At 38.5% G+C, this 15,985-nt stretch overlaps 1 protein-coding gene across 12 annotated transcripts in view; it reads left to right on the top strand.

Moving 5' to 3' along the window:
• The window catches only part of LOC134205271 (227 kDa spindle- and centromere-associated protein-like), a 261,767-nt gene that overhangs the window by 73,752 nt on the left and 172,030 nt on the right, over positions 1 to 15,985 (top strand). For all 12 annotated transcript variants that reach the window (XR_009978107.1, XR_009978106.1, XR_009978109.1 and 9 more), the window contains 5 exons: positions 8,323 to 8,535; positions 8,588 to 8,707; positions 11,273 to 11,368; positions 11,423 to 11,554; positions 11,611 to 11,753. Coding sequence is in view for 7 of the 12 variants with exons in the window: in XM_062680373.1 (XP_062536357.1) it covers positions 8,323 to 8,535; positions 8,588 to 8,707; positions 11,273 to 11,368; positions 11,423 to 11,554; positions 11,611 to 11,753 (704 nt within the window). In the remaining 5 variants the exon portion in view is untranslated. The remainder of the gene's footprint in view (positions 1 to 8,322; positions 8,536 to 8,587; positions 8,708 to 11,272; positions 11,369 to 11,422; positions 11,555 to 11,610; positions 11,754 to 15,985) is intronic.

Raw genomic sequence — 15,985 nt, 5'->3', positions numbered from 1 at the left:
CGATTGCTCCCAGCTCGATAGACAGTCCCCGGTGGCGGATCTATCCTATCTCAACAGGAAGTTCCCCGACGACGGAAGCTATGACGTAACCGACCGTGATATTATGATCGCTTCCAGATGCCCTCTGGTCTTCACGTCATTTTCGATGCAGCGACATCATGAACTGCGTTAACGCTCTTGCTATTTCGTTCCCAGTATTCTCATTCTTGCACATTTCCAGGAATTGCGGGGTTAGGGACCACCTACATCAGCAAACGAGGGAGGCAGGTCTACATCCTCGACCCGCTAAACCGTTTCCATTGCCGCCAAGCCCATCGTCCCTTCGGTACAACCAGAAAGTAATGCTTCAAAGGGGGGGCAGTGCACAACGCACTCTCGAGGTTAGCTGCGTGTACTTGCAGCACCGAATATCGTGACTCGCTTTTTAGAAAAACACCATGGTATCGTGCCAGCGCATTGCTGGCTTTCCAGCTGTCCTTACCATGCTCTATGTCCTCGGAAGTTGGGAAGGATAGACTTCGCGCCTGCTTCCCTCTGCACGGCTGGTATCAAGAATGATGATGCCGCGTGCACCCCAGAGGGACTTGCCGACGCGGTGCCTACGCCTGCCCCAGCCTTGACGAGGACCCCTTTCCATGTTGTTTTTCGCGCGGCCACTTGTTCGATAAAAGGATCGAGACGATAGCCGATAAAACGGCTTTCCAGCCAACTTCATCTTTACACATCCTTCGAACTAGGTTGTCCGGGGTAGTGTCCAGACCACATGTGGTAAGCATGTGGTCAAGCATTGTGCGAAAACGTGGGCACATGAACAACACATGTTCCGCCGTTTCCTCTAAACATATGCACACCGGACACTCGGTCGAGGCCGAGTGTCCGAACCGGTGTAGATACTGTCTGAAGCAACCATGGCCTGTAAGAAACTGCGTCAGGTGGAAAGTGATTTCCCCATGGCGCCTCTTGACCCACGTACAGGGATTGAATCCTAAAGAGAATGAGCAAGTCTCTCACTTATCATCTCTGTATACATAGGTATACATATACGATATGAAGCATATCGCGAGAAACTTTTTTCGCAAGCTGTCATGATAGAGAACTGATTCGGGATGTTATACCCCATGATAAATTACTTTTAGAAAGCTCCAAATGTGGGAAGAAATGGCTCTTATGAGATGATGCATTTTAATTTGTGCTACACAGCTGTGCAGTAACCAACACGAAAGGAGCGAAAACAAAGCGAAAATCACCATTTTTCTGTAGGGGCTGTCTATCCGATTCTGTTTTTTCGCACTTGTATACAAGTTTGATAAATTTGTTATCATGGCTTGTTATGATTTGGAACAGTTTTTGCCTCTCTTTTATCGTTGTTCGTTATCTATTGAGCGATTTTTGCAAACCCTGCCCACGTACCTATCTCCGGTATCAACCTATATGTCCATCTACCACATAACATATAGGCATCATTGCCGTGCGTGAAATGTGGTCCTTCCAGGATTTCGAAACGCTATAGCCAGAGTGTATGTAATTAAGAGTGGCGACATGTGCCGCATTTGACAGGGCTCCTGCTCGTTTGGAACACGATTTTGTATGGGAATGACAGATGAATTCTGTTCCAATTCTGACAGTGTCGCCACTCTTATTTACATTCACTCTGGTTTGGATCTTTTGTTTTTGACAACAAAAGAAAGAGTGGATGAAAGAGTAGAGAAAAAATAACTCAAAAGTAAGTTTAAAAATACTCAATTTTGGGTACTTTTTTTTCTTCCGTGTACGTTTGCGTGCGTTTTGACAGTTTTTGTTTGGGAAAACTGTCAAAACTTACGCAAACGTATCCATTGTGTGGTGCTCTTAACTCAGCTCTTAAACTCGAAGAAAGTGTTTGTATTTCAACACCAAATTTTCAAAACGGCTTATCTGCTTTTGTAAACAAAGATTCAAACGTCGATTTGACGAATGCGATAGCACACGAATGTGATTATCTGTGGTGATAGCACTCCCATTCAAACCAACACCAAAAACAGTTAGCAGAAGCCTTCACTCACCTACGTATTAGTGGTGTTGGTGTGCGTGGGAGTGCTATCAGATTCGTCAAATCGACGTTTGAATCTTCGTTTACAAAAGCAGATAAGTCGTTTTGAAAATTTGGTATTGATTTGTAAACTATACTTCAAGACAAAATTTTCAAAATGACTTATCTGATTTTGTAAAGAAAAGTTCAAACGTCGATTGGACGAATCTGATAGCACTCCTAGCACTCCCACCCAAACCAACACCATCAATAGGTAGCTGAAGGTTCCTGCTACCGGTTGGTGGTGTTTGTTTGCGTGGGTGTGCTAGGGGAAAAGACGGCTTTGGCAGGTTTTGTTCTATTATTGTCAGGGGGGTTTTTGTCGACCAAATTTTGGGAATTTAGCCACAATATTCTTTGATGCACAAAGAATGTTTAGGCCAAATTTGAGCATAATCAGTCATAAAAAACCCCTGCTAATAATAGAACAAAACCTGCCAAAGCCGTCATTCCCCCTATCATATTCGTCAAATCGACGTTTCAATCTTTATTTACAAAAGCAGATAAGTCGTTTTGAAAATGTTGTCTTGACTTCGAGCTTTTATTGGACAGGGCTATTGTAGTAGCGAAAGTGTAGCCAAACAAATAATTTACTATAGTTATATTGTGTACGATTATGCTCAGATTACTTCAACTCCTATATTTAAATAATAACAAAACACTCCAATTTTCAGCATTTAACTTAATTGAATCACCAATATGGATCATTCAACAATTGAGGCAGATGGTGAACCTGGAAATATTGAAGCGACAAATCGAATAGATGCTGTTGAAAATAGAGTTGAAATGCCTTGTCAACATAATGAAGAAAACAATACAATAGCGTACCTGTCTAAAACATTGGAGCAGAAGGATGATTTGATAAAACTTTTGCTAAAGGAAAAGGGCATTCTGGAATGTGAAAAAAAATTGGTAAGTTAATTTCTGTGTTACTGTTATCCGTGGGCAAAAACTTTTTTTTTATTGTCTAAATGTTACATATGTCTGTCATATTTAATGTGACCAGACGTCTCGCGTTTCGCGGGACGCTGCATTTTTCAACTTTCGTTTTACACATTTATTTCAATTCATACAGCCTTACAAATATTTTTTCATTTTGTTGAGGCCAAAATCTATGTGAAATGCACTTTTGGAGGATTCATTTTCAAGCCGCCATTGACGCAATCCAAATAGGCGTCCCGCGTTTCGTAGAACGCTTGCTGGTCACATTACATATTATATTTTTCATATTTACTTTTGTTGCCTGTTTTGCGTACGCTTCCTAAGAAGGAGAGAGTTAAAATGTGCCTTCCAGACTACAAGCTATATCACATGATATAGAGTAGCTTGACATCAAAGTTCACATATCTTATTTTCAACGGAAATAATGGATATGACATCTCATGTCAAGCCGTGATGAACTTACTTTTAAGATAAAAAATCACGTTTTTAAAGAATTAAAAAAAAAGTCTCATGTCAAGCTTCTTTATATCAAGTAGCTATATCATCAGTCTGAACTAACAAATTTATATCATGTTAAGTTACCGAGTTCAAATGTTTTCCTAACATAAACTGATATGTATAAATTTGGTTCAAGATGTTAAAATACCGTAAAATGCGGCGCAGCGAAACATTTGGTACCATAGGTAGCTGTTACGATAATGAACTGATTCGGGAGGCTACAACTCATGATAAATTTCTTTCAATACTCGGGGGCACCGGTTCTGATGATGCATTTCAACTTGTTTTACAAAGCTGTGCGAAAAAAATATGGCCTCCAGTGGGGGCCACCTATCCGAATCAGTTTTTTTTCCAACTTGCAATACTGCCGTCATACGCACATTTCTAGACCAACATTTGAAAAGGGCGTAACAGCCAAAATTTATTCCTTTGGATTCTTCGTCTACATATATAGCTATATATGTGGATGAAGAATCAGAAGGAATAATTTTTGGCTGTTACGCCCTTTTCAAATGTTGGTCTAGATTTGTCCCATGTTTGCTGAGATTTCCTATGTACATGGGACAGTTATGCGTATAAGGTCAGAATACAAGTGCGATAGTTTTGTTTTCATGGCTATGATTCGAAGTGGTTTTTGGCTCTCTTTTATCGTTGTTCGTTATCTATTGAGAGCGTTATCTATTCTGCAAACCCTGTGCCACACACATCACACATCACTTAAAGTACTATTTCGACCTCTTTTATGTGTTTTTCTTATTTTTTTAATGCTCGAGAAAGGCACCAGGAACTTTTTATGAAAAACTATTTGTTACCGGTTATGTAGGAAGGTGTCCGCTACTACGCCTACCAAATATTTTTTCGATGAAGGTGCTTAATTTTGAGAAATCGAACCTTAGATACAGCAAAATTATATCAAAATATGTAATCAATCATGATGTTATATTTGAAAACAAATTATGATTTCAATTTGATGTCAAAATAAAAATATTTTTGCTATATGCTCACATTATGTTTTTTATGTTTGCTCGGGTCAACCCGAAAACATCCTACACCGGACCAAGAATCGAACTCGCCTACTCCGGATTGGCAATCCTACGCCTTTGCTCACAAGGCTACTGGAAAAAAATATAATTACTATAAAAAATATGGTTACTGCTCCCGGACTTCATCTCATAGTTCCGATATTTATCTCACGAAAAACAAAGCACTGGAATACTATTTGATTTGTATTTTTATTTTTTTGTGATTTTTTCAGCATTGTGCACGCATGTTAGCAAAAAGAAGCGACAAAATTGAGATGGTTCTAATAGCAATTTCGGCAAACTTTAATTCGGAAATCACCACAACAAATAAATTCAAAGAATTTGAGCATATGTGGGTAAAAACCCATATAGCTGGAGAAATGCACATTGCATCAGTATGTTTCAACCAAATCATGCATCTAAAAATAACTACGAATCTTTTTTCAATGCGCTGACCAAATACTATCAGAACATCCATCGGAGTTTAAAGCTCACATCTATGGTGACTTTAACCGACGCCATGCTGACTTTATTCTTGACTCTGAAAATTAATGTATTTTACGACCAGTCGTTAGGGATAACGAAACTTTGCAATCAATCTTTGACAAGTCTGCAAGCTTAGGATTGAATCAAATTAATCATATAAAAAACAACCAAAATTGCTATTTGGACTCTAAATCCATTGTGAAGCGTTCCAAACTGCAATCGAATACTCGTTATGACCAACAAAGACCTAACGACTGTGAGTATGATGATGCCTTTGAATACAATTTAGCGAATTGTGAAAATATTCGAGTTCAGTTAAGCAGTTTAAACTGGCAAATAGTCTTAAGAAATGAAGAAAATGTCGAAACAGCTGTTAGCACTTTTTACAGATTATTATCTGAAATAATTTCACAAAAAAAAAATTCCATTGAAGCGAAAACGACGTCATAACAATAATAAACACCCTATTTAGTATAACCGACAAATTAAGAACTTAAGAAATCGCAAGCAAAAGGCAAACAAAATTTACAAAAATCATATTAGTAATGAAAATTTACTATTTTACTTGGACTTATGCGATCATCTGAATTACGCTATCAGTGACGCTTTTGAAGGTTACAATTCAAAAACTGAGAGCGAAATAAAGTCCTGTCTAAAGAACTTCTTTAATTACGTAAAAACTAAACTGAATTCTAGTAACTTTCCATTAAGTATGCACCTTGACGGAAATATTGGGGATAACTCGGAAAAGAACTGTAATGAAGCAGATTTTTGATATATTGATAAATTGATATTGATATTGAAATATTGATAAATGATATTGGAGTGAATCAGCTTCAAGTCACGAAGTTAAGACGCCTCGAAAGGTCCTGGACCTGATGAAATCTTTCCTCTATTTATGAAAAGCTTAGCAATGGAACTAACCGCTCCATTATTTTGGCTATTTAATATGTCACTAGAATTTGGAGAATTCCCAAATATATGGAAAACAAATTTTGTGATACCCATTTTCAAATCTGGCAAGAAATCAGACATACGTAATTATCGTGGAAAAGCCATTGTCAAAAAGAAAACTTTTTGAGGCCATTGTAAACAAAAAATTATTCCAACAAGTAAAATACCGAATTACAGACGTGCAGCATGGCTTCTTTAAAGGGCGTCAAGTTCAACCAATTTACTTGAATTTGTTGATTATACGCTTAATGCAATGGATAAAAGGGTTGAAGCTTTTTATACGGACTTTAGTAAAGCATTTGATCGCATAGATATACCCATGCTTCCATTCAAATAAAAAAAATTGGAATTGAGCCTGAACTCCTTCAATTATAAAATTTAATAACAATAGATCAAAACCCATTCAAGTCACTTCCAGTGTTCCCCAGGGCTCTCATTTGGGACCTCCATTATTCATAATATATGTAACCGACATTTCCTTTATTCTTGACAAACTTAAAGTACTAATCTATGCAGATGAAGCTCTTTTTAGACATAGGGAACAAAGATGACCTTAACATCTTCCAGAACGAAATGAGCACATTCTACGAATGGTGCAATAAAAGCCTACTGCAACTAAATGCGAAAAAATGTAACCTTATATTATTTAGCAGAAAAAGAACATCTTCAAATGTATCAATTGCATTAGGAAACCACGTTGTAGAAAAATGGGATAAAGTTTGAGATTTAGGAATTATCCTAGAGTCCAAACTAACGTTCATCGACCACTACAACACCATTATTCATAAAGCAAATAATGTGATGGGTTTTATAAAACGTTTCTGCTATAACTTTCATGACACAATTAAAACATTATATGTATATTGCTTATGTACGATACTGGAATATTGCAGTATTGCATGGTTCCCATTTTCAATAAGAAAGATTAGAATCAGTACAAAAACAATTCCTATTATTTGTTTTTTGTAAATTAAGTTGGTCAACATTCCAACTTCCATCATATGAGACACGCTACAATCTTATAAACATCCAAACTTTGAAAGAGCGTCGGGAAATTGCAATGGTTTCTTTTGTTAACAATATAGTTTCGTAGCGTATTGATTGAACAAATATTTTATCGAAAATAAATTTCTGCATACCATCTCGACAACTGCGCCATCGACAAATATTTAATTAAATTAATCATTTACTATTCCACCTTATTGAGCGTCAAGTCACTCTCACGTCAAAAGTATGGTGGATGAGGACCATATTTGTTTTCAGGTAAATCCGTTTTCCGCAAATACCGAAGCTGCAATCACACTAACACCACTTAAATTGTTTAAGAGTATATACAAACATTCACCAGGATTTTTGGTAAAAGTTACGTGAGTTTTAGGTGAACATTACTAACATCACGTAACAATTGTTTGTTCAAGACAGATCAGTTACGTGATTTTTCACGTGAATACAGGGCTGTCAGATGATTTTTTTTTGTTAATCTGTATTAGCATGCGTTAAAAATCTGTATTGTATGTACTTGGGGGGAAATAGATTTTTTTTTGTAAATTATGCAAAATAGTGATTCTGATGATTGTAATGTTGTTATTAGGTACAATTTCATCGAAAGTGAAAGACCGTTCCGTGAGGTTGCTCATGAACTATTTAAATATAATCAACACATTGAGTACACAGAATACTCCTCAAGCTGAAAGGCAGTTGTTGTTGCGAAGTGATTTCTCGTTTTGAAGTAAAGTTATGAAGAAAACAAAAATGCTCATTATTGATATTGATGTTATTCTTATACGGGTTAAATCGAATTTCCCACGATTCAGTATTTCCTTAATAAATTTTCTTACGAACATCAAATCGTTTCGCAACAAAGACGGCCTGTTTCCTTGTAAAATTTCCTGTGTTGCCGATATACTCATGTTTTTAGAGCTTAAAGGGAAGCGTTGGGGAACGGTTTTCCATGAAAGTTACTGTTTTTATAGTAATTTTAATACAAACTTCAAACCGCGCGTGCTCCTCAAATTACATTCGAATCAGCTATAAATTTAGGAGGATTATTGAAAAGGGAAATGCAATTAAGTGATGGACTTTGTAAAAAAAAGAGGGTGCTTTAAAAATAAGGTGTCATTCACTCTTTCGCATTAGTTCGGCCAAGTGCATACTTTGAAAGCAGAAGTAATTTACTATGGCCAAAATACTATTCCCATAATGCATGAGAAAGGCACTATTACCGCTGGGGATTATTCAAGGGTTTTTGTAACGACTCAAATAAAATAAAATTTACGTGGTTGCAACATGTTGAAAGCCCTTCAATAATAATCTGAACGACTAATTCATTGTTTTCACTTTTTCCTCTAATAGCTCCAGAAAGAACAACAAACAGCTCTAAAAGATAAAGAAAGTATCGTAATGAGATTTGCGATTGTGGAAAAAAATCTAATAGATTTGAAAAGTCAACTAGAACAAGCTGATAAGCGTGAGAAGAAAATGCACAAGGAATTTGATATGCTAAATGACAAACTTAAAACAGTTAAAGATGATAAAACCCGCATTTCTACTGCATTGGATGTTAAAGTATACTCGTACCTAAGAGACATGCATGCTATTTCACTTATTATATTTCCAGACACAAGAACACAAGAACAGCCTCAAGGATATTGAAAAATTAAAAATAGACATTTCTTCGCTGGAAACTAAATGTAAATGGAACACGGTAAAACTAAGACAGGAAATTGAAACTAAAAATGTAAGTAAAAGTACACCCATTTTTTTGTTCGCGCATTGCGCTGACTTCGTCTTCGGGTTGCAGAGGTGGTTCGTCAATTTCGGTGGTGGATGACGGGCACATTGGCTGCGCCCTCCATACCCGAAGCACTTCCTTCCTCTTTTTTCTTTCTTCAGCAGGTTGGCAGATCTAGTGCAGAGGTCGGTCTGACGTTTTCGGTTGGCGCCTCGACGACCCGAGGCCAAACACTGCTCACAGCGCTTATTTGTTGATCCCTTCTCCATCAACGCTGCAGCTCTGACAATATTTGCGTCACGACTCTGCTTACCGCATTCCACGTATCTTTATCGTGACACATTCGCTCTGCGATGTTGTCCGCCCTCAAGGCAGGCATTCCTCTAAGTGCTTCCGCAAACCTCGGACAATCGAATACCACGTGCTCTGGAGTCTCCTCTATGAGCTGTCTACCACTTCTTGACTAGAGAATTCGCCCATCACTTGGATAGCCGCAATCTCCGATGAATCCGCCACCCAATTGTCGATATTTGAAAGAATTCGATACGGCTTAGCAATAATGTACATTGCTTCTGTTGTCCACTGCCACAACAGCTACTGTGCGGTGCGGTGTCGCAATGATTGATATTTAACTGGATGATCTCCATTCATCCTGGCCCGCCATCGCCTTCTTGTATGCAGGGTATTAGAAGCCACCCGTCGTTTGGTCGTTTCCGTCCTCCGGTTTGCAGAGCATGCATCTCGGATGCTTCGTACAGTCCCTAGCAACGTGCCCTTCTTCGCCATATTTTCTACATAGACCGAATCTCTCCCGACCTTTGCCGTTGCGCACCTGGTGTCCAAACGCCTTGCATTTGAAGCATCGCTTCATCTCCCATAGTCAGTGGCGTAGCCACGGGGGTGGTTTTGGGCATAAAACCCCCCCCAGAGACAACATTTTTAGAAGAAATTTTTTTTTTCGAAAAAAAAATTGTTCAGAAAACCCCCCCCAGACCAATTTCCTGGCTACGCCACTGCCCATAGTGTTATATACCAATCGACTAAGCTCGTAAAACGGAGCACATGTCCGTCTGTGCGTGTGTGTATGTGTGAAGCCCATATTTTTTTTAAACGCGTTTCATATAGAAGGACCGATTTCTCGCGCTTAGTTTCATAGGGGCGTAACTGTATAGATCGATTTGTCTTCGTCGATGTTTTCTTTTTATTATTGTACCGAATTGCGCTAGTTTGTCGATGATTTAATAGTTTGGTGTGATAAAGGATGATTGTATCTTGCATCAGAATCAATAATCACTGTTGTAGCTTTTGAAACAATTGAGTTATTAATCAAATATAAAATGGATTCAGAGAAATCGATCAATACAGTTACGCCCCTATGAAACTAAACGCGAGATTTGCAACTGGAACCATTCGACGGAGCAAATGTCCTAGTTGGACACTATTATTTTTGTTTTTCAATAAATCAAGCAGTTTGGAACATATTTTTATTTTTCAATCAATAAAAACACTATTTATATGCACACATTGAAGCATTAATCATTTTTACCGTGGCGCAACCCATTTCGCGGAGCGTTTGATGGTGCAACGAAATATATTTCTGCAGTTGGTGATAGAAGTTACCAAATCTGCTAAAAGCGTCTCAGACGTCGTGGACTATCTGCAAAAACAACCACATTTGATAGATCTTCTGCCATAATTTGTCAAGTATGTAATAAAGGTATTCATCACTATTCCGATATCAGCGATCATTTTCTGGGCTTCGAAGGTTGAAAGCCTATAGGAGATTCAGTATGGGACAACAGCGACTGAATTCCATATCTCCACCGCACTTCTACAAAGACATGGCGAATAAATGTGGATGAAGAGGTTAATCAATTTATTACCAGAAAAAGCCAGAGAATAAAAAATGTATATGTAAGATGGAGGTAAGACTTTACGAAATCGATTGTGGTGATGTTTTAATTTCCCGAATTGAATAATTTCATACGTCTATGCCCCCCCAATAATTTCATGAAGTTGGCGCCTCTGCCCTTGTTTACTTAGGGAACAAATGATTAGAGCTCGTCAGCGTTTTCCCCCAAAAGCAGGAGAAGAGTATAGTTGGCACTTTCTTTATTCCGCGTTTTTTAGTAACTGGGTGTTGTAGTTCCAAGTGAACCTCTTTCCACTCCCGGTTATCGCTATTGCTTCGCGATTAGTGGTCATCTCTGCCATAGCCGTGCGCCATCATACTTCGCTTTGATGTCCTGTACAATATTACTTTAATAGAAAGCCCTGTTCAGTTCTAATCAGCTTTGGAATCGCGATTGGATATTGCTTCATTTGTCGCTTCGCGTCTTGGCTTTCAACAGTCTTATTACCTTTGACGAAAAGGGATAGCCGGTCCTCGACTTTCTTATGTTTCTTCTCGAGTGCTATACAATCCCGCTTAGTTTAAACTGTACTTAGGTACTTCGGGTTTCCTAAAACGTCAGTTCCCCATATGCTCCATTTTATGACTGACTGCTATTCATTTTATTATAACCTAGCCCATTCAAGAACTCATAAATCAATGACAAACCAATGTTTCAGGTGCTTGAAAAGGAGTTACAGGAGCTGAAGAACGCAGAGATTAATACCAAAACAGAGTCTGAAGATTTCAGCGTGGAAAAAATTGCAGAGCTTAAGGTAAGAAACGAGTTATGCCTTTCCAAGCTTAGTATATTTATAATCTTCTTATAGGCTAGTCAAATAACGCTGAAACATGTGAATCTTGAGCAAGCAAACAAAATATCTATAATTGAGCAAAGATTGGAAAACACTAGTAAGGAAATGCACGCAATGAGATTGCTATTAGCAGATTGCACGCAGGAAGTAATCATTTATACCGCTATGTTCAAATTTGATTTATAAGCATTTCGGATTTCTAGAAAGGCAATTTAAACGACGAACTTCAAGAATGTCATCTGGAGAATTTAAAACTACAAAATGTTGTTGATGCAAATGTTCTTAAAATAGCTGAGCTACAATCAAATCTAAATGATCTGGCAGCGCTTCGAGCACAATTGTCAATGTAAGTATTGTTTATTAGCAACTCTATAATTAGATACCGGGGTGAAAAACTGCCCCATTTCGGCGTACGAAATCGTTAAATTAAGTGAAAATATGTAAAAATATGCCTGGAACTTTGGGATTGGAATCGCTCTGACTATAGACACTATTAACCTTTACGATACCAGCAGACGAAAATGACTAAAAATTATTTTTCAATTTGCTCTCATTTCGTCAATGATCACCCGATTTTAACGAAACAGGCATGGTTGGATCGAAAATTTAATATATTTTCAGGAAATGGCTTGAGAACGTGAATTTTCGTAATGGTTCCGGATTGAGGCCAAAACCCCGTGGGGTACCTATGGTAACCCAGAATGTAATTTTTCCAAGAAACTCACGAAAAAATGGTTTTGTTCATGAAAAATCTATGAATGGTGAATATAAATGCAATCATATGTTATATTTGAGATTTCAAGGACCCAGCAATTGGTTCCGGGTACATGGCTGCTTGATATCGGTTCCGGTAGGGACCTAAAGTGGACACTTCCGAAATGGATATATTGGAAGCGTTTAAATGTCCAAATGACTTGAATTCACTCACAAAAGCAAAAGGAGCTCATGCATTATACTTTAAAGTATGTTTGACCATCTTCAGGTGGCCAACCTGGAGCCGGTTCCGGTGGGAACCCAATGAGGACATTTACGGATTTGATCATATTGGTGACGTTCGACGGCTTAAAATTCGGGATTTTACTCGAATAAGCGACTCGAACTCATGCCGAATATTTCCAAGTGAATTTGGTCACACTCAGATGGCCAACCTGGAGCCGGTTCCGGTGGGAACCCAATGCGGACAATTACGGATTTGATCATATTGGTGCCGTTCGACGGCTTAAAATTCGGGATTTTCCTCAAACAAGCGACTAGAACTCATGCCGAGTACTTCCAGAGGAGTTTGGTAATCTTTGAGCGGCCAACCTGCAGCCGGTTCCGGTGGGAACCCAAAGAGGACATACCGAATTGGACATATTGGTGCAGTTCTACGGCTTGAAATTTGGGATTTTCCACACATAAGCAAATGGAACTCATGCTGAGTACTTCCAAGTTATTCTGGTCACCTTCAGGTGGCCAACCTGGAGTAGGTTCCGGTGGGAACCCAATGAGGACATTTACGGATTGGATCATATTGGTGCCGTTCAACGGCTTATAATTCGTGTTTTTGCACGAATAAGAGAATGGTGAGTACTTCAAAGTGAGTTTGGTCACAATCAGTTGGCCAACTTGGTGCCGGTTCCGGTGGGAGCCTAAGAGGAAATTTACGGAATTGAACATATTGGTGCCGATCGTCGGCTTAAAATTCGTGATTTCTCATGAATAAGGGATTGGAACTTATTCAGTGTGTTTGTATTTCATGACCTGGAACATTGAATCGTTCCAGTTGATGACCCAATGAGAACATATTAAAAATCGAGCTTATGGGTGCTAGAGCTGTGCGCATATTGAAATGTTATCGGCGGCGACGTGATAGACCATTTTCAGTCAGCGACGGCGGCGTGGCGAAGTTCCTCCAGGAGTTCCTCCGGAAGTTCATCCAGGAATTTCTCTGGAAGTTCATCCAGAAATTCCTCCGGAAGTTCCTTCAGGAATTCCTCTGGAAGTTCCTCCAGAAATTCCTCCGGAAGTTCCTCCAGGAATTCCTCCGGAAGTTCCTCCAGGAATTCCTCCGGAAGTTCCTCCAGGAATTCCTCCAGAAGTTCCTCCAGGAATTCCCCCTGAAGTTCCTCCAGGAATTCCTCCAGAAGTTCCTCCAGGAATTCCCCCGGAAGTTCCTCCAGGAATTCCCCCGGAAGTTCCTCCAGGAATTCCTCCGAAAGTTCCTCCAGGAATTCCTCCGGAAGTTCCAGGATTTCCTCCGGAAGTTCCTCCAACGAAGAATTCTCCAAATTCTGACGAGAAATTATCCCAATTCTGACGACGCACAGTGGCTAAAATCATGTTTTTGGCGCGTTTATTAAATAGTACTTTTTTATGCAATTTAGCGTAATGGTGTCTTCGAGATATTTTATCAGTAAGTCGATGCGCTTCTTTGGAGGTATTCCCTTTGGAGCCTTTCGATTTTGATCGATCCCCCCAAAAGTGAGATGAAAAATTTTTTTTTTCCACTTCACAGCATATTAGGTTTGATTCCTCATAAAAGTTGTAGCAAAAAGTTTCCTGAAAAACTTTGACGAAGACACCAAGTTCGTATTTCCGTTACTTTTGGAGATTGTGTTTTTTCCTCATATCTTTTTCATTTTCATTTCTCCATTTTTTGCATGTTCAAGAAAGTTTTGGATAATATTAAAGTACGCCGTTTGATGGCTGACTTAAAAACTTGAAAAATAATAAAAATATAACACTTTTATTGGATTTTTAGTCATTATTGATTTAACTGCAACTTGACAACGGAAAAATTGTGGCAGTCAATCTTATACGCATAAGAAAGTACAAGTAATGAACTCTAAATTAATACTTGAACTGTAGAGTTGTAAGCGAAATTAATCTTCTATCACAAGGAGTTGATGTGCCGATGCACCATGCGTCTCCATATGCTTATATGTTTATACTTCGAACATGTTCAATGCTTGTTGGCATAAAATCTCCACAAGAAATGAAATTATAAACTTGGTGTCTTCGACAATTTTTTTCAGGACAACTTTTGCTAGAACTGTTGCGAAAACATATAAGTTTATATAAGATTTTTTCTCCGGTTGAATTGAACCATGTAGGAATTACAATGTTTTCAACTTAAACTAAACTTAACCTATTTTATACTAAGGGTACAAGGAGCTAATCGTTGAAATAGAAGATTGCAACGATTTTTGTCTAAAATTGGAAATTATTTTGGTGGACATTTGTTGCAATGTCTCAATAGTAGAAATTCTATGAAGTTCATTGGTACAATACTGCCGCTAACCGCAAGTCGAGCACATCTGTATATGGGCCTCCATATACAGATGTGCTCGACTTTCTGATTAGCGGCAGACATACTCTACGGAGGCAACTTCAGAATCATTTTCAAAATTTTATTTTGAATCCTCTGAAGTGCCTTCTTTCTGGTATTGCAGCAACTAGTCCATATTGGCACAGCGTACAACATGGCAGGTCTTAAACAATTTTTGTAATTCAAAAGTATGTTCTTAAGACAATATTTTGATTTTCTGTTTATAAGTGTCTACTTAATATATTTATTACATTTGGCTTGAATGCCTTTAATGTGACTTTTAAAAGTTAATTTTTGATCTCCTAAATATTTAGCTTCGCTGGACCAATTAATTGGAACCCCATTCATAGTAACAATATGTTTGCTAGAAGGTTTCAAATAAGAAGCTCTCGGCTTATGTGGGAAAATTATAAGCTGACTTTTGGAAGCATTCGGGGAAATTTTCCATTTTTTGCAAGTAAGTGGAGAAAACATCCAAACTTTTTTGTAATCTACTACAAATGAAACGAAGGTTTCGCCCTTTGCCTGAGAGGCCCGTGTCATCTGCAAACAAAGATTTTTGACATCCTGGTGGTAAATCAGGTAAGTCAGAAATAAAAATGTAATACAATATGGGCCCCAGGTATGCTTGGGGACACCGGCCTTTACAGGTAATCTATCAGATTTAGAATTCTGATAGTTTACCTGCAGTGAGCGATCTGATAAATAATTTTGGATCAGTTTAACCTTTACGATACCAGCAGACGAAAATGACTAAAAATTATTTTTCAATTTGCTCTCATTTCGTCAATGATCACCCGATTTTAACGAAACAGGCATGGTTGGATCGAAAATTTAATATATTTTCAGGAAATGGCTTGAGAACGTGAATTTTCGTAATGGTTCCGGATTGAGGCCAAAACCCCGTGGGGTACCTATGGTAACCCAGAATGTAATTTTTCCAAGAAACTCACGAAAAAATGGTTTTGTTCATGAAAAATCTATGAATGGTGAATCTAAATGCAACCATATGTTATATTTGAGATTTCAAGGACCCAGCAATTGGTTCCGGGTACATGGCTGCTTGATATCGGTTCCGCTAGGGACCTAAAGTGGACACTTCCGAAATGGATATATTGGAAGCGTTTAAATGTCCAAATGACTTGAATTCACTCACAAAAGCAAAAGGAGCTCATGCATTATACTTTAAAGTATGTTTGACCATCTTCAGGTGGCCAACCTGGAGCCGGTTCCGGTGGGAACCCAATGAGGACATTTACGGATTTGAT

The sequence above is a fragment of the Armigeres subalbatus genome, chromosome 1 (assembly GCF_024139115.2).
Source record: "Armigeres subalbatus isolate Guangzhou_Male chromosome 1, GZ_Asu_2, whole genome shotgun sequence".
NCBI classification, from domain to species: domain Eukaryota; kingdom Metazoa; phylum Arthropoda; class Insecta; order Diptera; family Culicidae; genus Armigeres; species Armigeres subalbatus.
This window is presented reverse-complemented; position numbering and strand designations above follow the sequence as displayed.